This window comes from Stegodyphus dumicola, chromosome 1 (assembly GCF_044657685.1).
Source record: "Stegodyphus dumicola isolate Sdum_Otavi_A_Nest chromosome 1, ASM4465768v1".
Lineage (NCBI taxonomy): Eukaryota > Metazoa > Arthropoda > Arachnida > Araneae > Eresidae > Stegodyphus > Stegodyphus dumicola.
This window is the reverse complement of record NC_140768.1, coordinates 166,583,306-166,608,202: the sequence shown is the minus strand read 5'-3', so window position 1 is coordinate 166,608,202 and position 24,897 is coordinate 166,583,306. Positions and strand designations below refer to the sequence as shown.

The 24,897-nt window shown below is 32.6% G+C and overlaps 1 protein-coding gene across 3 annotated transcripts in view; it reads right to left on the bottom strand.

Annotated features, from left to right (window-relative positions):
* The window catches only part of LOC118192107 (uncharacterized), a 243,404-nt gene that overhangs the window by 159,045 nt on the left and 59,462 nt on the right, over nucleotides 1-24,897 (bottom strand). For all 3 annotated transcript variants that reach the window (XR_015042880.1, XR_015042879.1, XM_085822981.1), the window contains exons 6-7: nucleotides 23,568-23,691; nucleotides 10,464-10,575 (exon numbers count right to left, since the gene is read on the bottom strand). Coding sequence is in view for 1 of the 3 variants with exons in the window: in XM_085822981.1 (XP_085679107.1) it covers nucleotides 10,464-10,575; nucleotides 23,568-23,691 (236 nt within the window). In the remaining 2 variants the exon portion in view is untranslated. The remainder of the gene's footprint in view (nucleotides 1-10,463; nucleotides 10,576-23,567; nucleotides 23,692-24,897) is intronic.

The following is a 24,897-nucleotide window of genomic DNA, read 5'->3' as shown; positions in this document are numbered from 1 at the left end:
AATTTCATTTTAATTGTTTAAGTTGCATGGTTTTTTTTTCCCCCGAATAACTGTTTTAAAAATTTCTACTTACCTATTCGAACTACGTAAATAAAGGTGCAGCATTTATTTTTTTTCAAATAGTTTTCTTTATATATATTTTTTGTCATAGTTATTATTTTAGGTAATTTTTAAATTCTTAACTTTTATTTTAATTGTTTGTGTTGCATTGTCTCTTCAGATAATTGTTTTAAAATTTCCTATTTATTCCTTCGAATTGCCCATTTTAAATATATTTATTAATATAAATTTTGCAGAATTTGATTTTATTTATTTGAATTGCGTTTCTTTCAGAGGAATATTTTGTAACCCAGACTACAATGCATTTGAAAACTGCGTATATTAAAAGAGAAAATACAGTAAAGCACAGTTAACACGCCTTTCAATCTTCCGTTCAGAAAAAATACAGTCAAAAGTCGTTAATTCGGACACCCATAATCCGGAATGATCTATAATCCGGACCTCAAAGCTACAAACTTTCTGCGCATGCGCGTAAGAATTTACCGCTGCTAATTTGCGTGTGCGCATGCGCAAAATACGTTTACGAATGTGCATTTAATGTATAACGGACAGGATAAGCTAAGCTAAAATTATCTAATTATCTATTTCAGTTAATGTTGCAGATTGCGTTGTTCCTTAATCTTCGAATTGGATCTATATTATTATTTTTTGCAGACTGTTAGAGCAATTTTATAAAAGTAAGCTTGAACTTTTGATTATGTCAAATAGAATTTCCGATATATATTTACTAATATGTAAAGGATATACAAAGCGAAAGTATCTTTCGGAGTCCATTAAACAAAAAGTGGAATTGCTGCAAAAAATGGATAAAGTTTATCTAAACTTTAACGTTTGTTTATCTAAACTTTGTTTATCTTTAACGCGGCAGCCTGAATTGAATTGGAAGTTGATCTGTCAGCACTATCCTTATCTTAAGGGCAGATGTTTTTATTTTACTTGGCTTATAATTGCTTACTCAATGTATTTCATCTGTCTTTGATATGATTTAAATCAAATGCCTCCTCATTATAATTTGCTTCTGATAGCGAAAAAAGTGACAGAGGTTACTGACAACGAAAAAATTTCGATTGACAAATTAGTCGGTATTCTCGACACAGCAATTATATCACTTGAACAGCGGAACTTTGTAACTGAACAAGAAATTATGTCTGTTTATAGAATTAAACAGAATGTATTATAACATAAAAAACGAAGCAACTTAAACAACTTACATTCAAAGAAATGTTTAATAAAGTAAACAAATAAATATTAAGCCTTTTTTTTTTCTAAATTTTGATACCCTTTAGATCATAATTGTTCTTTATTTCGTAAATTACGGTTTCATATTTTTAATTTTATAATTTCTGCATGCCATTTTACCAGATTTAAACTGATGATCTATAATCCGGAAAAATCGATAATCCGGAATCGCCGAAGTCCCAACGAGTCCGGATTAACAACTTTTGACTGTATATATAAATAAGAGAGACATTTAACTTAGGATTGCGACATTTTAACTTAGGATGACTTGCATACACTGCTTTAAACAGTTTTATCATTGTGCCCATTGCTTTACACAATTTTATCCTACATTTGGCTTCTTAAATGTTATTCATATTTTAGTCAATTTTTTTTTTTTTTTTTTTTTTTTTTTTTTTTTTGAAATCGTTAAAATCAAATATCATAAGATTAAAAAGTTTTAAATTTAAAAAAAATAAAAATACTAAATTTTACCGTAAAATGTATTTTTTCTTCTCTTTTTCTTCAGGCATTCTACTTTATTCTTGCTCTTTTTCTTCATTCTACTTTATTCTTGCTCTTTTTCTTTAGGCATTCCGCAAGTATATAAAAAAGCATCCAAATTTTCGAAATATCTTGATGTTTCTGACAATCATTTTAAATAAAGTTATCGCCTTCCATTTCATAAAGGCCCACAAACGGCCGAGCGGTAAAGTCGCTGAACACTGTTAGTTCACTCCGGGGTTCGAATCCCGGTAAACAGGCTGGTTGCATGGGCGTTTTCGTGGATTTTCTCATGTGTACCGTGTATGCCAGCTGATTTCCCTTAGAAAGTTCTTCACAAAGGCGTCCTTCCTTTTAGGCTGATAGCCCTACTTTGACGTAACTTAATAATTCAATTCAATCCATTTCATCAATATTTGGTCAGAGTCTTTATCAGTCTTTAGAGGCTAAACATTTTGAAGGTATGAGATGAAAGGAAAGACTGGTTTCATCAAGAGGTTTTGGTTTATTTAATTACGACAAAGCACACTAGGACTAAGGGGAGGGATGCCTTCGTGGAGGACTTTGTAAGGGAAACTGGCTCGCATACACGTTACACATGGGGAAAACCACGAAAATGCCCATGCAGTCAGACCGTTCGCGGGATTCGGACCTTGGACAGAACTACCAGCATTCAGTGACTTTATCGCTCGGCCGCTGTTTCATCAGGAGGGAAAAAAAAAAAAACCATCTTTAGGTGACATCCACATACATCACTGGATAAACTCCTGAATCTTCAAATAATTCGAATGAGAAAATCATGGGATTCTCCATTTATGATACGATATGATGTTCTATAACATAATTTAATTTATACAACCATATAGTCTAAACCATATTGTCTTTTCTGTCAACCACAAGCTCAATTGATGGTATTTGCTGGTGTACACGTCCAAGTGTTTTTTCTTTGAACACCTAAATTCATCGAAGTATCCTGAAAGTATCTTCAAAAGCGTCCAACTTTTTGAAACATCTTGGTATGTCTGACAGCCAAATTTCCCTGCAAATTTTTGCTTACTTTTCACCCTAATTTTCTTCTTTCCTTCTACAGTTATTTTCAGTGCACACACAAGAAAATTAAGATTTTTTGATTGCTAGACTTCCATAAATTTTGCTTTCTTGTCAATTTTTTAATATATCAATTACATGAATTGCGTTTCAGCTGAAGACAGCTTTTCACTTTCTAGTCATTTTAACTATAAATAAATAAATAAATAAATAAATAAATAAATAAATAAAATAAAAAAAAAAAAATAGGCGAAGTCCAAAGGATAAATATTTTAATTAAATGATTTTTGCTAAATGACAAAGAAATAAAACAGTCCAGCAGGGTTAATTCTGTACCACCGAGTGACCCAATTCTTATATCGGCTGAAACAATCTAAATCATACTAAAGATCATGTTTTTTTATACAATCTATAACGCGAGAGAAAAATTAGCTTCTAAAAACATTCTTTCTAAGAGGATTAATATAAACGATTATATTTATATATATATTTTTAAAGTTGGGACTTGAACCAAACTGTAAAATTTTTAAAGTTTAATTTACATGGTGGTTATAATTAAAGTTCCAATTTGAAATGGTCATAAAAGGAAAACTACCGTACCAAATGTTATCAAACTTGGGAATTGTGTAAAGGAGGTTATGGGAATTTATTTTCAGCAAGGAAGAAATAGTTAAAAAAACTCATCAGCAGGGGGAAAATGACGCTGTAATACAAGATTCTTAAATGAAATAAGACTCGAAAACATCTGCTTAAAATGTGTTTAATATTTTCCGAAACGTGTTACAAAGCATGTTCAATGTAGCGTCTAGCATTTTCCGAAAGCAAGTTAAATCCTGTTACTGCATTCTCAACAGCAGCTCTTAGCATATCGGTAGGAATGTTACGGACATGTCAGTGTTTAACATTTTTCATTTCTGCCAAATTGTTTAGATTATCACCATAAACAGTGCTTTTGAGAAAACCCCATAGCTAAAAGTCACAGAGGTTGAGGTCTAGTGGGAAGAGGGGAAGTGTTGTTCTATAAGACGTTCATTCGTGAAACGTTGCCTAAGTAAGTGTGGGACACACGTGAGGTGGGGCCCAGCCTTGCATAAAAATCGTAGTATCTAAAATGCCACGTTACTGCAGTTCATGTATCACGAAACATTTTAACATTGACTCTAAGTGAACTGCAATCAGTGTTTCCAGATGTCGACTGCTCTTCAGAGAAAAATGGTTCAGTTATAAAACTAGCTGTCATTCAACATTAAACGGTGTAGAATGACTGCTATGTAATCGAATGCAGTAGGAGAATGCAATGGAACTAGATAGATAACATGAGGGATTTCTTTGGTCCAAATCGATTTAAAGCGTTTTGAATCAGTATCTTCATGTTTTAGGGCTGAATTCAGGCTTCAAGAATTACAAATTAGCGATCTGTAAGAAAACGATTTCCAGATTGTACGCACTCGTACGAGTGATTTGCGATCTCACATTTTCTAATTGCTAATTCGTGGTTTTCGCGGACGAATTTTTCACTTACACGGATTGCGCACTCAACGTTTATCGAATTTAACGCCTTTAAATGGTAATTTGCTTACTTCAAAATTTCTTAAGGGTATACAGCATATTAAATCCGCGTAACAAAAGGTTAAGTTAGATTCCGACCCATATTTCATTTAAAAATATTGCATACAGCACCATTTTCCCCCTGGTGGTGAGGTTTGAGCTTCCTTTTTTTTTCGCGGAAAATAAATTCCTATGACCTCCTTTACACGATTACCAGGTTTGATAACATTTGATCCAGTAGTTTTCGTTTTATGACCGTTTCAATGTGGAACTTTAATTATAAACACCCTGTATATTATTAAATTTTAATTGAAGCTATGCGTTATATGTATACCATGCGTAAGATTTCCGCTTTTATAGAAAAAATAAAGAATCGAAGCAAATATACTTAAGTTAATGGAACGAAACTGAAAAAAATTCCCCTCCCTCCGAAAATAAAATACTGAAACTTCGACCTTGAATTTATTGGATTATCGAAATATTCAATATGACCTATCTTCTAAGTCCTAGTTCCGACAACAATTCCGTCAAAAATTCCGAATTACTTAAGCTGATGTAAACGATTTAGTATATATTCACTGTATGTTAGTAAAGTAATCAGAGTGTAATAAAAATAGATTATAGAATTTACGCTGATGCAACTTTTTGTCTGACTGCACAACATGTAATGGAAGAGAAGGCTTGTAGAGATCTGTTTTTGACATGCCTCTAAAAGTAGATGTCATACTCCTTTTGTCTCTTCAATATCAAAAAACTTTCCTTTGAGAGGCAACTTTAGTTTTTGGGAAAGAAAAAAAATCACAAGAAGACAAATTTGAAAAACATGCAGGACGATTGAATACACATACTTATTTTCGGAACACAAGCGGTTCTCCGACTGGTTATTGAATAATGAAAATATGCATTGTCATGCAATACAAAACATTTGGAATACGTTGTATGACTGAAAACGTAAGATTAAAAGTCATCAGCTTAATTCACAACCATTTACAAGTCAACTACTGGGGCAATTGCAGAATCGTTTTGATCCTGAGCTTCTAAGACAAACCTTATATCACTGGATTTAAACACTTCTTTAATCTTCCGAGAACGTTCCTTTTTTAGCTCATATTCCAAGAATATTAAGTGAATACAATTATTGCAAAAGAAAATGAATATTCATTTGCACTACGGCTTGGTAGTTCTGCTTTTTGTGTCTAAGTATACAACAATATTTTAAATATTTACAAATAAAATATTAAATTGGAGATTTAATTGGAGCCTCACCAGTTGCCTAGCATTTGAAGATTGTTAAATACTAATTGTTTGTTGCGAAGTCTAACCCAGGGTTTTGCATGGTTGGTTTTCGTAGTTTTCTAGGTTCTCTTTACAAAGGTTCTCTAGGAAAGCATCTTAACCAAATAGCTCCCATATTCTTTCTACGTTCAAATAACCAACTAACCTAGTTTAAGCGCGATTTCCAAATGAAGTTACTAGCAAAACCCGAATACTCATTAAAAATCATGTAGCTTGCCAATCGGGAGTAACATGAAAGATACGGCGCCAATAATTGAATTGCTGTTACGGTACGCTGTTTCTAAATTTAGATGGTCTTCCTTAATTAAATAGCCCACCAGCGGCCGAGCGGTAAAGACGCTGAGCACTGGTAGTTCGGTCGGAAGTTCGAATCCCGCGAACAGGCTGGCTACATGGGCGTTTTAGTGGTTTTCCCCATGTGTAACGTGTATACGAGCCAGTTTCCCTTAGAAAGTCCTCCACGAAGGCATCCCTCCCTTTAGGCAGATAGCCCTCGTGTGCTTTGCCATAATTAAATAATCCAATCCAATCCTTAATTAAATATAATTGATTTGTAACTTCTACTAGAGCTGACGGTAAAAATTGAAGTGCAAATAAATAATATTGTGTGCAATCTTGATTATTATAAATTAAAAATTTTGCATAGAAAAATATTTGCATTCAGACAAAGTTTTTTGAAATATTTGCAATTACTTTATAAGAAGGATTTATTAATTACCATAATAATTACTTATTATATTACTGATGATTAGGATTCTGTTCTTGACAATTACATTCTAAATTAGAATTTTAAGGATATAATGAAAATAATCTACGCACAAAAATACATTTTTACAGATTAAATTGACATTAAATACAAAAATACAGAATGTTGGGTGTCGTTTATATAATTATTCTTGCTTGTCCACAGAATCTGCTGACTTATCCAGCCATTAAGTAGCTGCAGATCATTTCTACATAACTATTGAACTTCCATTAATTCAGTCTCTAGAGGGTTGTATGTTTATATCATAATTTGACTTTTATTAAAAATGATTATTCTAAATATTATGTTTCTATAAAAATATATTGTGCTTTAAAAATATGGATGATAGTATCAGCCACTCTTTCAGCCACTTCAAAAGCAAGTTTATTTAGAAATAAATTATGCAGATAATGTCATAAATGTCAAATAAACATCAAACGAAAATTCTCAGTTTTAGACAATTCGATTTAAACGAAGTAAAGTAGCAGACGATAAAACGCCGAAGGTAAAAATTTACTCTTAGGAGAACGTACTCTTATTTTTTTTAAAAAAAGGAAGAAAGAGAGAAATTTAAAAAAATTGTTAAAAATTTGAATAATGTCATCTATAATTTAAAAAATGGATTTTCATATAGTATTAATAAATATTTATTACGGCTTATTGTGGGAAAAAATTTCATATAATTAATTCTCCGTAAAATTTTACTTGAAATTTAAGGTTAAAAATAGCTGTGGCAATTCAGTGTAACAAAAATCCATAGACCACATTTGGCGTTATTATCGCTCAAAAAAAAAAGATGCCAAATTTCAAAACGCGAAAATATGTAAATTCGTGTATATCTTAGAAAATTTTGAATAAAAAAATCTAATTTTTTGCAGATATGCTTAAAACTACACCTACTTTATGATGATGGTAAAAATTTTATAGGTTATAAATCAAAATTTTTTTTGAAAAATTTATAAAAATTATTTAAAAATAGAAATTTAAAAAATAAAACACAAAAAAATGGGTAAATTTTATTTGGAATGAACCTAAATTTCGAAATGTGAGAGAAAAAATAAAAAAAGTTTAGTAAAAAAAGAGATATTAATAAATATTTGCCAAATTCAATTAACATTGAGGAGCTAAAATTTTGGGAGCTAATATTTTAAAAACTACTTGTACGAATTTTACAAAACTTGGTATTCTGGCATAATTTGAGCCGTAGAATCGAAATATGGAAAAAAATTGGTATGTTATTTCAGAAAAAGTCCGATTTTGTGTCAAAATACCTATGTTAGAATAGTGCTGTATATAAATCTAATATATATCCTAAGTCGCGCTTTCGAGACATGAAGAACGCAATTTGAATTTTGTCAATCGGCCCAGTAGATCGGGAGATATAGGACTATCTTTTTAAGCAGTGTACATTTCTGAAATCAGAAGGTGAGAAATTGTTTCATGCAGTCATCCTTTACGGAAATTGACGAATATTCCAGGTAGTAGTAAAGTAACTGGAAAAAGAGGAGTGGGGGAGATTGTAGCCGTTCTTTAGATTTCTCGGCTAAATAAATGATTTTGATATTTCGATATGTGCATCATATAAAAATAAACCAACAGAACTGAGAAATATTCTGCTTAGAAAGCACAGTAAACTTCTTTTAAGTGTTCATAAACAAATCTCAGACTGAACATCAAAATTAATTATCTCTGCAAAATACCGCAAACGTTATTGCGCATTACGTGCAGCGTAATTCTTCCACATGTGATATTATGCAATCGGAATCAACAGCTGCCAGTATTCGAAGAATAAAGAACTAAATAAAGGAAAAGGAAGAGACTTCCTAACCTGGGGTGTTTCTGATTCTAATTTTCAACCGACTGCGTTAAATTTCCGGAATAGAATCAATCTATTCCGGCTACATGGTTGGGCTTAGGTTGGGTATACCGCAAAAACTTTTTGTTCTATTCAATCCAGATTGGACAGTGACAAAAAAAAGTCCACTGCTTCAATATTAGAGATTTTGCGGAATCTTTGCTTGGGTTAGGTAGACCGCAAAACCTTTTAGTCCTATTCAATCCAAATTGGACAGTGACAAAAAAAAAGTCCGCTGCTTCAATATTAGAGATTTTGCGGAGAAAGGGGAGAACCACCCAACCTCCGTACTGTATAATGTATTGGCAGAAAAAAAAAAAATTAAATTATTTTGACTATTCAATTACTTTCCTTTTATTTAAGAAATTCTGAATATTATTCCTAGAAATCTGTGTAAAAACACACCCTATTTTGGAAGTTTATACTTCACCAGTTACTGCAACTATATTATTATAAATATTCATGCATATACTCATAATATAAGCATAACGATCATAATAAACACGAATATAAACTGATCAAGCGGAACGAGAATGCAAATTATTAAAATCTTGATAGAAATTCAAACATATGTAGTATTTGGGTGGGAGGACCGAACTGGAATTTGGAAAGAATATCGAACGTACCGGAATTTTCTATCATTTTTGCAATTCTTTTCACCAGTAGAACGACGTGCACCTGTTTGTACTCTTGTGCGCACCATAGGTTATATCAATGCAGAGAACGGCGGAAAGCAATTTCCGGGAGTATGATTCACCATCTGACGTTGCATATAAGGAATAAAAGTTGTTTATTTAGTTTCGGCTTTGGTATGGGGACAAAATGCGCGTTCATTAAAAAAAAGATTAAAAAAAGCACTAAAACCAAAAAATAAGCACTAAAAACAAAGAAAAATAAGGCTTTAAAGAAAAAGTAAGCACCTATAAGGGCCTTTATATTTTATTTTCAAATATAAGGACTTATAAAGCACTTGTAAGGACCGCTACGAACTCTTGGTACTGTTGATAAAAATTAACAGAAATCATTGCTAGAAAATGCAAAGAATAGGATTAAGAAACAGATACTTAATACTGTGAGGGTGCTATAACATTTGAGGATCTTAAGTGTCTGATGCAAGAGGAAAGTTTTCAGTTTTTGACAAAAAATAATAGCCAGGAAATATTAAACACTATAAAAAAATTTTCCTGTTAAACTGTTCTAGATTCTATCTTGTTACAGCTTTAATTCTTCATATCTTTCAGAAACTGTTCATCTGCTATCATTAATTAACAGTACGATTAATTCTTAGTCCAAAGGGCTTTTGATTTCGTTTTGGCATTTTGGATGGAAAAAAACTTTAAAAGACTATCACTTTTCAAATCGTTGCCACCATATATTATCGCCCTGTATTATACTTAAAGAATCTGCATAAATGTATGTATGTTTCTCGCATTGTGATAAAACAGTACTTAGAGCCATCAAAATTTGAATAACGTAATCTTACATAGAATATGGGCATGTGGAAGCCCTAATTTGAATTTGAAATTTTTTTATTATAGATTTCATATTTTGTAACGCTTCAATGTATTTTTGATTAAAATAAATGATTTCAAAGCAAGGAATCGCAACACTGTAGGAAAAAACATTTTTATTTCCAGCGCACGAGACTGTATCGGAAATTCTTAAGATATGCTCATTTTAAAATTATTTTGCGATATTGCTCTTGAACTGAATTTTATAGTTTGAGTCCGTAAAACATGATATTTAATAAATAAAGGTAACACACACAAAAAAAGCCGCTTTGGACATATTTTAAATCAGAAACCTTTCTTTTCTTCTCCCCTACCTCCTTCTTCTCTTTTTGATTTTTGAGGATTTTTTCAATTATTCTATAATCTATTGATTCCTTAGTCAGCATCCGCCTGTAATTTGAATAGATGTGTTATGAACGCCTAGTGAACTAGTAGGTCTTAGAGAATGACCATACATCTACTATGGAATACAATGAGAGTTCTCTAAGAGGTCAATTTCCATTTTCCATAATTTGTTTTGATTTGTGGGTATGGCACAGATTTAAAAAGGAATTCCATATACACAATTTCAAATTTGTAGATAAATTAGTATCTGATATCCAAAAGAAAATAGAAAATTAACAATAAATGAAATAAGACATTATAATGCTAAGAGGAAGATAAATGAATGAGAACATACTCTTCACTTTGCTTTGGTGGTTCTACACATGGCACATTATTGAGACATGTACCTTCATCTAATGTATCCCGCAATTTTCGATATTCTTCTTTTACCTTCATCAATTCTTGATCTTAAAATAAAATATTAACTACATTAAAAAATTTAATACTGGTAAGGTACATATTAGTTTTTTAAATATTGTTCCGATGCTTTCATTATTTTACAAATTTAGTACCTACATTTTCTTTGGTACAAAATTTTAATTGATACTAAAAACTTTAGCTGCTGTCTTTGGTAAGCATGAAATTAATTTACCTGTCTGCTCTCTCCTTCGATCTTTACCATGCATAATTGCACAGGGTTCATAGCCCCATTTTATTTAAAAAAATAAGTACTTGTCTAATTACATTATACACAACTGCATAACCTCAAAAGTTAGACTTGTAATTTAAAATATGAGAAATGCAGTATTTATTAAGAGAGAATAAGCATTACCTCAACAACGGAAGTCTACAATGAGAGAAAAAAAAAAAACTATGCAGAACTAAACTATATTACAAGATTTAATGATGAAATTTCACTTCAAAATAGAGAAAATAAATAATAATAAGGCATATTTATTGTATTCGCTTGGAACCTAATTATAAATACAATTTATTTTTCCACTCATATTCATACTTAAATAAATTAAATCTAAATTCTGAACATTTTCTAAATTTTCATTGTATATCAGTTTTCCCTTAACAGATATGGCAAGCAAAGTAATTTAAGTAAAAAAGAGGAACATTTCTGAAATCAGAAGACAGAAATTTGCTTCATGCAGTCATCCTTCAACAGTAAAAGATTAACTAACCCGCATACTTGGAAATTGGCGAATATTCGGACAGTCGAGCGTAACTTGAAATACAGGAGCGGAGAGGGGGGTTGACTGTAGCCGCTCTTTAGATTTTTCTGCTAAATAAATGCTTTTGACATTTCGATATGTGCATCATATAAAATAAACCAATGGAAATGAAAAATATTCTGCTTAGCAAGCACAGTAAAACTCTCATAAACAAATCTCGGACAGAACATCAAAATTTATTATCTCCGCAAAATATCGCAAACGTTATTGCCCAATATGTGTGCCGTAATTCTTCCCTACGTGATATTTCACAATCGGAATCAACAGCTGCCGGTATTGGGAGAATAAAGAACTAAATAACTGGGGTGTTTTTTATTCTAATGTTCAACAGACGGCGTTAAATTTCCGGAATAGAATCATTCTTCGCTTGGGTTGATAGACCGGAGAACTTTTAGTCCTATTCAATCCAGATTGAAAAGTGACAAAAAAAAATTCCGTTTCTTGTTTTGCAGCAAACTATAGTAGTTTCAATATTCAAGATTTTGCGGAGAAAGGGGAGAACCTCTTAATCTTCGTATTGTATAATGTATTGGCCAAAAAAATGAAATTATTTTGACTATTCGATTACTTTCCCTTTATTTAAGCCATTCTGAATATTATTTCTTAGAAAGCTAATCTGTGTTAAAACACAACCATTTTTGGAAGTTAACTATACTATCCCTTTATTTAGGCCATTCCGAATATTATTTCTTAGAAAGCTAATCTGTGTTAAAACACAACCATTTTTGGAAGTTTACTGTATACTTCAGCAATTACTGCAGCTATGTTATTATAAACATTCATAGATATGCTCATAATATAAGCAAAATGATCATAATAAACACGAATATGAGCTGACCAAGTGGAACAAGAATGCAAATTATTAAGATCTTGATAGAAATTCAAACGTGTGTAGTATTTGGGTGGGAGGAAAAGAATGCCGAATGTACCGGGATTTTCTACTGCTTTCGCAATTCTTTGACCAATAGAACGATGGGCACCTGTCTGTACTCTTCGTGCACACCAAAGGTTATGTTAATGCAGAGAAAGGGGGAAAAGCTATTTCTGGGAGTATAATTTACCATGTGAGATTCCACATTAGGAAGAATAGTTGTTTATTTAGTTTCGCGTTTGGTATGGGGAAAAATAGTGCATTCATATATATATATATATATATATATATATATATATATATATATAAAAACACTAAAAGCAAAAAAATAAGCACTAAAAATGAAAAAATAAGGGCTTCAAAGAAAAAGTAAGCACCTATAAGAGCCGTTATATTTTATTTTCAAATATAAGGACTTATAAGCACTTATAAGGACCGCTACGAACCCTGCTGCATTAAGATAACTTCCCCAATCCAGAATGGTTCTTATTCATCATACTTCTTGGCAAAACCTGACCTCATATCAACATAATACAAGTCATATGGCTGCACGAAATTTGACCTCGCTTTGTTCAAACCAATTTTTTATTTTCATTCTCATAGTCTGGCCCATATAAAAAGACAGTGGCAAAAGTCACAACAAGCATGAAGAAATACCTAATTTAATCTCTTCTCAGACCAGGTAAGAACCAGAAGATATGAAATTTGAAAAGAAAATATGAGGTTGACTATGGGCACAATCCCCCTCCCCCAAGTGAAAATTTTAAATTCGTATGCACCACATAGTATTACACAAGGTTACAAAGGTAAGTTAAAAAAAAAAATACAACACCACAAAATAAAATAAACTTATAAATTCACAGATGACACGCAAGAGATAAATTTACAGAAGAATGAGAAAGCCATTTTATGTTGGACAAATACGTGAAGAGGGGCAGGAAATGTAATATTCACAGAGTTTAATCTAGAAATGAGTTCCTTTTGTCCTTCCTTGAGCTTTGAACAGTGGAACAACAAATGTTCGAAATTTTGCACTTCCCCGAAAATGCATGAACGTAAGTCTGTACTTGATAATCTAAATCTCTTTAAAATTGAGTAACTTCGAAATTGAAGAAAAGTGTTTATTATTCAGTCTGTGGGGAATTGAAGGAAAATATAGTTTAGTCAAAGAGGCAGTAGTAAAATTCCTGTATAGTTCATTCCACTTGAGTATTGTATCATCCCTACTCTTGTTCTTGTAAAAATGACTTGGGAAGTATCATTGGAGTAATTACTCTAAGATGTGTAGCTTGTTTTGCCAACCAATCAGCCTTTTCATTTCCTGGATTGCCAGTGTGGCCACGTACATGAGAAAAGATAACATCAACACCTTTATTATTAAGGTCTTTAGGAAGACCATGGGAAGTGACAATTATTTTATTATATGAGAAGATATTCCTAAGAGAATATAAGGATGAAAGAGAATCAGTATGAATAAGAAATTTAGCACTTAGCGAACAGTTGTTAGATATCCACTTAATTGACTCACTAATGCACAGTAATTCAGCTTGGAAAATACTGCATTCATTGGGAATTCTAAAGAGTTTGTATTCCAGTTCAGAACCATGATGGAAAACGACATAAGCTAATCCAACTCGATTATTAATTTTACTGCCATCTGTATAACAAACAACAGGAAAAATTATCATCAACAGAATTGTCATAAATGATAGTTTGAATTAGCAACGATTGGCAGGATGAGGAAGATCTTCAAACAACACCTTGGTATCGAACATAAATTTGCTGATGGCATCTTTAAACTTTTTGTCATTTAAAACATGAAGGTCAATCGGAGGAAATCCTGAAATTGCGAAACAGGCTTCATACCTAATTGTTCTGTAGCCACGCACAACTCTTAGTAAAATTCTTCTTTGAATTCTGTGAAGTATACGGAAATTAATCTTCTTTTCTAAAGCTGTTCACACTTACTGGATAAATACATAATATGATTTTTCCAACAAAACTTATGATCAAGAATAACACCTGAATATTTAATTTCATTCACAGTTTCGAGTAAGGTATTATCCAAGTACAGTTCTTATAACGTAAAGCTAACATGCTTTCTTTTAATTATCATAATTTTAGATTTATTAGGATTGAATTCCAATTTCTGTTCTCTGGGCCAATTGGAAATAATATTAAGGGTGTTCTGAGCCATATTAAAGAGAGTAATGGGACACTTCGCTTGAAAGCAAATTAGTAGATCATCAGCAAAAACAATTGTTTTACAACTCTGACAATGTGAGAGTCTATTGACCAGGTCATTCATAATTAAATTCCACAATAAAGGTCCAGAAACCGAGCCTTGAGGGCAACCTCTTACCAAAATGTGGGAGGAAGAAACGTGGCTAAGGGAGAGCAATGCAGAAAATCTTTAATAAGGCGGAAAATATTACACGGCCACCAGGCCAGGTCGAAAGCACCTTTTATATCAAGAAACACTAAAACTGTGCGTAAATTTCTCTTCTTACCTTTGGCCACTATGTCTTTTAAGTACAAAAGAGCATCTTCACAACTCTTATGAGGGGAAAAACTAGTGATGGGCAACTTCGGTACTTTCTTGTACTCGGTACGAGAGTAATGGGTACAGACAAGTACCCGGTACAAAATACCCGTTACTCAAGTAACCGTTACTTTGAAAAGTATCGAAAACCGATTTCAAGTACCAAGTACCCAAGTAACAATTTGGAGTACCGAAGTAACGAAATACCGGAGTAACGGTTTGCTGTACCGGAGTACCCTAGTAACGATTTGGAGTACCGAAGTGCCCTAGTAACAATTTGGAGTACTGAAATATGCAGCTAGCGATTTTGCGCACTGAAGGAACTCTGCCACGTCACCACGTGTTTGATTTTAGCTGTACGGTGTTAAGATTTTGAATATCAGAAAACATGTCAACAACGGAAGTGTCTGAGGAGCAGGAGAGCGTGGCGGGTTGTTTCTGGTATTGGGTTTGTGTAGATTGTCTTTGATGGCCAGTGGGGGTTGGGAGGATTGGCGCGGGAAGTGGATGGATGGAAACATTTTCGCTTTCGGTTGTGACTTGTGTGCAGGTGCAGCAAAATCGATGGGTGCTCTATCAATTTCGTGAAAGAGGTCGTCCATAAATGATGTCACGCTTGGAGTGGGGTTGGTGAAATTGTGACAAGACGGGGGAATCATATTTTGATTAAAATAAAAAATGTTTAAAATCAGCAGATTGAATTTTGAAGTTATTTTAAAATTACCAAAATTTGAAGGTATTTCCTTAATTGGGGCGAAAGCAACTTATTCCTTTCTTTCCAAAAAAAAAGGCATTTAGAGTAGGTTTTGAGAATAGGGTAGCGGCAGAAATTGTAATTTTATTGCTATTGTGTATTAATTATGTTTTTGCGGTAAACTTTTCTCTTATTTCATACAAAATAAGTGCACAAATCATTATTATTGTTATATTTACAGATGTCATTAAAACATATAGTTTAAATTTAAAAATAAAGTCTGAAATATGATGAAATATGAACGTAGTGCTACGTTTTTGAACTGCAAGTATAACTTTACATAATATTGTGTGACATGTGACAAGGGGGGAGGGGGTATGTTGAAATGTCACAAAATGTGACAGAGGGGAAGGGGTGTCCACAATCTTGCAGCCCCAAATGAGCATAGTTGCGTACTTGAAAAACGTCGGAAGATTTTCTTTGTATGATATTGAAGGAAGGGAGAGTACACTATGTTTTTTTTGTCTGTGTTGTGTTATGTTGTTGGAGGGAAACAAAGGGAAAAAAATCGAAAAATAGAAATTTTGATGCAACTTCATACTATGAGTAAAAATGTTGCAATAAATTTAAAATAGAAAATTAACTATAACTAGCTGTGTAGCAACCCGATAGGATGCAGTTTCCTAAGTAAATATCAGAAATTTAATGATCAAATCAATCTGTTTTAACATGATATTTTTTATTTATACGGATAAATAACATACCACAGAAGTCGTTTACAATTCGGTAGTAAAGGGCATAGGGGTGCGTAGGGTCTAGACATTAAATTAATCACAAACCTTTATCCCACTTATAGATAAGATAATGACCTTCAGTACCACTGCGAAATAAAACTTATTCAAGCTAACAAATTTTAAAAAAGATATATCTCTTATTCTCTACTCTCCCCTATACATATTAAAAATTCTGAATAAAAAAGTAAGATAATTTAAACATTAAATATAACATAAATGACCTCGTGTGTTTAATTGTACAATACTGGCATAAAATAAAATTTACACATTTATTCATATATACATGTTTGAAGAGCTTTTCCACAAAAAAAGTGAGTTTGAGTTAAATTTGTACTTTTGGGGATTTGGCACCATACAATAAACAACAAAATGATTAGATATATTTTTAAAAACAAAAAATATGATTTTAAAAAATGCATAAACATATATATTTGATTTAAACATTTTGAATTACAAAAAGCGATCTAGTATATATTTGAAAGGTATATTTGGTCCAGCTGTTAAATGCCCTTTGGTAAGCATTCCACTGAGTATTACTGTAGGAGAAAGTGCCAATGTTACACATCAAGAGATTTTGTGTATTTACAAATTTTAAAAATATAGCTCATGTTATTCTTAAAACTGCATAAGTGTCCCAGTTTATTTCTTGCAAATAGAGTCGACTAATAACATTCATAAGTGGATGGAAAACGAACCGACAAAGATGAATTGATCAAAGGATTCGATTATATGACAATGACTTTTAAGTCTTTTCTCTCCTCGGCTAGAGCACAGATATTTTCGCAATTTTTTTGCAGCGATATTACTTCTCCTGTAAACTATCACAATATCCCTAATTTTCGTTAGAAGGTCGTTAACCTCGTTTAGAGAATTTGTGACAGCCAAATTGAGAGAGTGTGCAATGCATCCTAAATGTTTTAACTTTAGTTTGCTGTCGACAGCGTTAATCATATTTTTGGCATTGTCAGTCACTATTAAAGACATTTTTTCCATCGGAAAACATGGTTGGCAAATGTGTATGATATTTTCTGCAATATTTTTTGGCTGAATGACGTTCATCAAAAATTGAGCAGTCAATCAGTACCGTTTTCCTTTGCATGTGTTCGTCAATAAAATGGCCTATCACGGCCATGTAACTTTCAGCCTTTTGATTGCTCCAACAGTCTATAGTCAAACAGATATTTTGTACAGCACTAAGAACGTTTTTTAAACTATTCTTTTTTTCTTCATAAGCAGCAGGAAGCAAAGATTTAGAAACCGTTTTCCGTGAAAGCAAGGAATAGGTTGGATTCAAAGCCTTTGAGTATTCTTGGAATCCCTCATTTTTTACGATACTCATTGGTTGTAAATCCTTATATACCATTTTGATCATTGCGGGATCGATTACATTTTTTTATGTATATCCATCATATTTCTCTGGACAAACTGCATTATGCTGGACTGGGATTTTTGTGAAAATACACCAACAATATCACAAGCACTGTTGTCTACCATAAGTTGTGTAGTCTGCTGGGATGTGTATGGTTGCCCACCATCTGCAGGGCTAGTGACGACAGAACGGGCTGGAGCGGCATCAATATCATCAACATCTTGATTCGGCAAAGCGCGTTTCTCGTGCAGATTTACACTTTTACTTAAAGATGCTTCCTTTGCAAATGTTTTTTTAAATTTCCTGTTGAACCACCTTTGATGGATAAAAGGTCTTTACAAATGTCACACATAACTTTTTCGTCTTCATTAGTATAGGAAAAGTGCTGCCAAACCAAGCTGAATTTCCTTTTCTTACTAGACATTTTGTAATTTGTTTCCCCCCCTCCTACCTGAGGCGTAAGAAACTGATAGAGACTAAGCAATTCTATAACGTACTGATCAGTACGAGACAAGAATGAATCTTATGGGAAAAGTGAAGAAGTTGGGAGATGGTCATCAGCATCGCCAGATAAGCATAAAAAAAATTCTATTAACGACTTCTGTTCACTCCAGCTGCAAATTCTAAAATCAGCACTACGCTGTGAAAAGGGTAAGTGCAATATCGCGTTATGATTCTATTAATCAGGTATGAAAGAGCAAAAAATACAACGGAAAAAAGGGAGGGACATGTATGTTTACATAAACATGTCCAGATAATTTCTGGTGTTCCATTCGATAGTTCCCCCCCCTCAAATAAGCTCCAGAGGGAGTTAAAAAAGAAGAAGAAGAAGATTCGGACGGTCAATGCTCACCTCTCTTCCTATCAGAGGAGCATCGTCACGTCCTGGGGGGTAAAGCAGCCGTTGACAATCCTGCGTTAAGACACGTGACCTGGGTTTAGTTTTTGGCGAGATGAAAATCTGTTTTTAGAAGGGGGAAGAATTATCATAAGTGGGTCAGTTACCTTTGTTCTTTCATTAGAAAAGTTTAAAATTGCATCTGTATTTTATGTTGATTGGCTTAGTGATCCACTAGATGCTGTGATATTTTCTGAAGTAGGTACAGTGGGATAAAAAAAGGATCATATTTATTTAAATAGGATCATATGATTTACGTTGCCCTATTAAGCAAGCAAATGAAAAATATTTTTCATGATTTATGCTAAAAATATGTTGAGGGAAGGGAAGTAATCTAGTTGGTAGATGATTCCATTCACCAATCAGACAACAGCAACTTACCAAATCAATCATTTCAGATCCACGCAGTTTTTCTCCTACAAACGATGCAAAATTAAAACATGCACAATTCGGATTGCAAATCATCTAGCGCTCCCCTCCCTTTCCTTCCTGACTATACCGACTCCAATCACAAGCGAGCAATGCCGGCGACAGTGACTCCAAATGCTACTATCCCCCCCCCCGCACACACACACACAATGAACGGCCTTTCGAAAAATTTCCACTATTTCACACTTGTCCTCCCACGCACACAAAGGCAATTAATTATACTACCTCAAACTCTAGTCTCCATGATGAACGGAACGGAAGTTTCCCCCTTTCACGTTTGCCATTCCATGCCGTATTTCAAGGTCATTCATGGACACAAGGAGCGCATATCACCATTTCGCAAATACAATCAGATAATACTGTCCTCGTACCAAAACTGAAGTGAGCCGAACCCTCATCGATCCTCCAGTAACGAATACCGAAATACCGAGAAGAGACACATATTTTTGTTACAAAGTAGCGAATACCGAAAAGCACCCGTTTCAGTACAGAAGTAACGAATACCGAAAAGTACCCGTTTCGGTACAGAAGTAACGAATACCGAAAAGTACCCATTTCGGTACAGAAGTAACAAATACCGAAAAGTACCGATTTCAATACTGAAGTAATGGGTACTTGGATGTACCGATTTTCAGTACCCGTTACAAAATACCCAGTTCGGTAGTACCGACTCATCACTAGGTAAAACCAAATTGAGCTTTGTTCAGTAGTTTTTTATTATGCAAGAACCAGGTAATTCTATTAACAAACAGCTTTTCTAGGCATTTTCCTAAACTGGGAAGAAGACTAATGCATCTCAAATTATCTAAATGCGGGATATGAGGACCACTATTCTTTCTTAGGGATTAAAATGACATTCACAGTTTTCCAGCAAGGAGGAAATGAACCAAGCCTCAGACAAGTATTGAAGATTTTGGAGAATAAATTTGGAAACATTCTATGAACTTGCTTCAAAATTTCGTTTGAAATAGAATCAAGACCAGGAACTTTATTGCATTTAAGGTTTTCTATAACACTATTAATTTCTGACATAGTAAATGGAAGATCTGGATTAGCAACATAATTTAACGAAGCTTCAGCCCTAATCACTCTATGAAACAAATTATCCATGCTAAAATGGTCCATGAGAAAGCTTCTGTTAAGAACCTCATTAGCAGTTTCTTCAAGCAACTTTGTACAATTACCAGATGGGAGATAAATTCCACTGACTTCAATTCCTTTCATAAAATTTTTCTTTACACCATTCGTATATATTTTTTTCCAAACATTCCTTTCATTTGTATTCATTAGAAATTCTCTCCAAGACTTAAACTTTGCATCCTGGAGCTTTAAGCTGTAACTATTTCTTAAGTGAAGATATTTTTGTTTATATAACTCTCTAAGAGTTACGATTTCGTTGAAACCTACGTCTAACAGCGTTAACCTGCTTTCTCATACATTCGATTTCAGTAGTCCACCAAGGTACCTTATGAACTCTTGACTTTTTTTGAGGCATGGAAGCCTTGGATGCGTTATAGAGAATTGGAGACAAATTTTTGTAGTCGAGAGTTTAATGCATGCTTATCCGTACAGCACTCAATAAACAGCGACAACTTATCAATCGACTGCTTACATGTATTGTAAAAATATTCCAGTTAGCTTTCTTTACACTGAGACAATCTTGCTCTTAAGAGTTTCCAATGGAAATAAGTCTGTGATATAGCTAATACATCTAATATATAACAGTTAAGCTTACAATTAAGAAACTGGAAAAAAAAAAAAAAAATTTGTGAGAACAAAAGATTAAAAACTGACAAATTTACTATTAGAAGCAAAGTAAACAGAACACATATTTAATAGAAGAGAGCTACAGTTATACACAGATGCAATGGTAAAGTAAGATTATTACTGGTGTGCTACTGCCATAGACTTTAGACTCAGATAATATGAAAGTACATAATTTATTATTAATTTGAAAATAAAATTGTCTATTCTCAGTATCTGACTAAGCATTAAAATTGCATATCAATAAATGAAAGTACATTGTCATACTCTCACAAAAGCCCTTAGCATAAAACAAAGCAATCAACAAACCGCAATCTCTTTACACAAATTAAGGGATTTACATTAACTTCCTTCATCTTTAACAAGCATACCATGAAGTACAATAAATATATCATGCAAAGGGATGGCAAAGAAAAAAAAATAATAAATAAATGCTTGCCTTCTTTCCACTTTCCCCCCTCTCTCTATTAAGCCCATAATACTAGTAATTTAAAATAAGCATTACTCTCATTTGATTGCTTTTAATTTCACAATCATCTTTATTTCACAAAGTTATTTTCCTCCCAATTTTTAAAGTCTGCAGGAAATGAAACGCCCCACTGACCAGAAGGAACTATTACAAAAAAGATCATTCAATTTTCATAAACTTTTTACATTCAAAATGTATTTTACAATTTCTAGGTTTACTACCTTTTCACGACTTTTAATTAGCAAATCTTAATGTCCATTCCTATCTTTTAATAACTAAGAATCATAATTAATTCTGTTAAACTAAATTCAGCTATATAATTAAAAGACAAGTCAGTCATTTAGAAAAAAATAAACTTTTAATGTTAGATTTAAATCAGAGTAGGGTTTTCAGCGCCCAGGGACAACTGAAGATTTCGCGCCCCCTACTGCTTGCCAAGGATGGAAAACATTTAATTCTAAAATGTCGTAACATCAGTTTGGCACCCCTTGGATTCTGCGCCCGGGGACAGATGTTCCCCCTTGCCCCCCTCTAGCTACGCCCCTGATTTAAATTAATTGCATTTTCAAATGCATCATAAAACTCCAACTACATCTGACATTACAGGAATATTTTTCATTTGTGAGTTTTTGTAGCTTTGTTCCAACAGCTACAGGAACATTACCTAAAGCACTAATTCCCTCCCCCATTACGTTATTTAGAGGAACTTTATTCATCCTCATAAGTTTTTCCAGCAGCAACTACAGTATCAATCTCCAATTTCAATTCATCAAGAATTCAGCCTCTCCCCCCCCCAAATTAACTGCTGACTGATTTTCAAGACCTTGATAATCTGCAATACCAGTATCTTATGTATTTTAGTACAAATACAAGTTAAACCAGTTATACAACATTTTCTCTTATTCTTCATCAAAGCTCCCATATTTTTGACAAATATGCTCAAAGAGATTGATACACTTGAAACAAAATTTGGAAGTAAATTTGATGCTTCTGTGAACAAACCTTTTAACCTAAAGGCCTTCTTTTCTTGGTGGATGGGGCAGAAAAATCAAGGGGACGCGTCCTAAATTTTACAAGCAATAATCACTCTGACACCAAAAAGATACAAAGGTTGGCATTTAAAAAAAAATAAAAAAGGGGGGGGAGGTTCCCTCCTTTTTTTTAAATAAAAATTTGAATTTTTTAATAAAAATTACACACACACATATATATATATATATATATATATTTAAAAAAAAAAAAAAACTCTAAACCTAAACATTCGACCAATGTTCATCAAGCTTCAACATCTTACATTTTCTGGCAAACATTTTATTTTCTTTTCCATCACCATCTGACAACCAACTCATGGCAGCCTGAGTTTGGCTCTCATGCTGATGCCACAAACAAGTTCCTTAACACTGCTAAATTAATATCATGGAATTGGGAAAAACCCAAATCTAACCTTATTTTTCAGTGATCACATATTTTACAATTTGGTATGAGAGTTCTTAAAATCATGCATCAACATTTCTAGAATCAGTTTAGTTTTCTTCCCAAGCAGACATACACTCATACTTGGAATAACTAATGCAGCAATCACAACATTATAATATTAGAATGTTTAGAGTAAGAGTAAAATTCAAATAAAAATATCTAGAAAAATGACAAAAAAAAAATGAAAATACAGAACTCTCTTGTGACAACTACCTACTAAACAGACACTTATAAAATTATCAATATTTCTGATAGAATCTACCAATTGGAAATGAATGTTCTCTCTCTCTCTCTACAGCAGCCACCTCTACAGAAAACCAAAACCACCTGGAATTATCAGTGATAACCCTAGAAAGGGTTCATTGCTAATGTCTTAGAGAAGTTCACTATACATTTTTTGTCATCATCATCATTTCAATGTAATCAATTTGTGATTCACTTCTAATTTCAATGCAATCAGTTTATGACATCTTAGAGTAAGTTCATCTATAATCATCAACAAAAAGAACAGCCAAAATTTTGAATTACAGAGTAACTTTTCATAACAACAAGCTCTGAAAAAGTGACCAGTATTTTTTAGAAAATAAATAAACATGAGTACTGAACATTACCTCTCAAAGGTAACAACCCCCATAAATGATCAAAATCATCCAGAAGAAGCATGGTGATCTTACAATCTTACCATACTTAGTTATACTTAAACTGTAAATATAATTTTAACAGCATTTTTAGTGTATTTAATCTGAAAAGCTGTGCCTTTACATTCAGTTCTAAAAGATAAAATAATATCTTTTTTCAATGTATTCAATCAATAATGCTATTCATGAAAGATACATAAAAATATACTTAAAATACACTTGAAAATAAACACATGAAGGATACTTAAAAATGAGAAAAATGATAAAAAGTTACCTTTAGCATTCAACTTTGCCTCTAATTCCTCTTTTTCTGATATTAATTCTACCACTTTATTTTCTTCCAAATGAAGCGAATATTGAAGATCATGAATTTTTTTATCTTTACAGAATATAATTGCCTATTTAAAGAATTTGTCTCAAAATATGAATTATAATAACAGTTAAAAGCAATATCAAATAAGCATCGTATAACAGGGTTAGTAGCAACATTTTAGTTAAAAAATAAGCACCCATATGTAATTTTCAAGCACATCTTTTAAGAAAAATAATAAGCACCTGTTTAATTACATATAATATACACAACTGCATAACTTAAAAGAAAACTGAGATTTGACTGTAATTTAAAATATGAGAAATTCAGTACTTATTAAGAGAGAATAAGCATTAATAATCATAGGAAACAATTACAATTACTTTTTAATTTTAAATAACAGTTCAATTTACACAACTAGTTTACAATAAAAGGGGGAGGAAGACTATGCAAAACTAAACTATATTAAAAGATTTAATAATGAAATTTCAGTTAAAAATAAGGAAAATAAATAATAATAAACCATATTAACCCTCTCAGCGGTACAGGATTTTAGATCCATCATGAAGACCGGTATTCAAACAGCATTTATTAATTGAATTTGTATAATTTCTTATTTTAATCTTTATTTTTATAAACTTACATTCATTAAGATGATATTTACATTATTAAAGAAAGTAAGAAAACAAAATATGTTGAATTATAAGCTAATATATGTCAAGCAGCAAAACTTCTGATGACCGGATAAAGCCAGTCATAACATTCAGAGGGTTAAAAAAAGAAATAAAAAAGAAGATTTATACTTATTAATGAATAATATTGATTTTATTTTTTATTTTCCTTTTGCCTCTTTTCATTAATGTCTGAATCCAGTTTTCTTAACAGAGTTTGTTTTCCACATATATTTTTAACATTTCATTGGATTTTTAAAAGATTTAAGTCTTTCGTAACTTCAGCCTTTTCAGCAAGTTTGTTTGCTTTATTTTCAAGCATTTTAACTCCTCTTCTTTCCTTTAAGAGAGATCAATTCATCTGGTGATTCTGCTTTCCTTTCTTATCTCGAATAATTTTTTCCTGCTCTTCCAAATATAAGCTATACTGTGTATGAGCTTACGAAGCTGTCGCTCTTATCTCTTTTGTAACTGATATACAGTCAAAAGTCGTTAATCCGGATTCGTCGGGACTTCGTCGTTTCCGGATTACAGATCATCAGCTTAAATCTGGTAAGATGGCATGCAGAAATTATAAAATTAAAAATATGAAACCGTAATTTATGAAAGAAAGAACAATTATG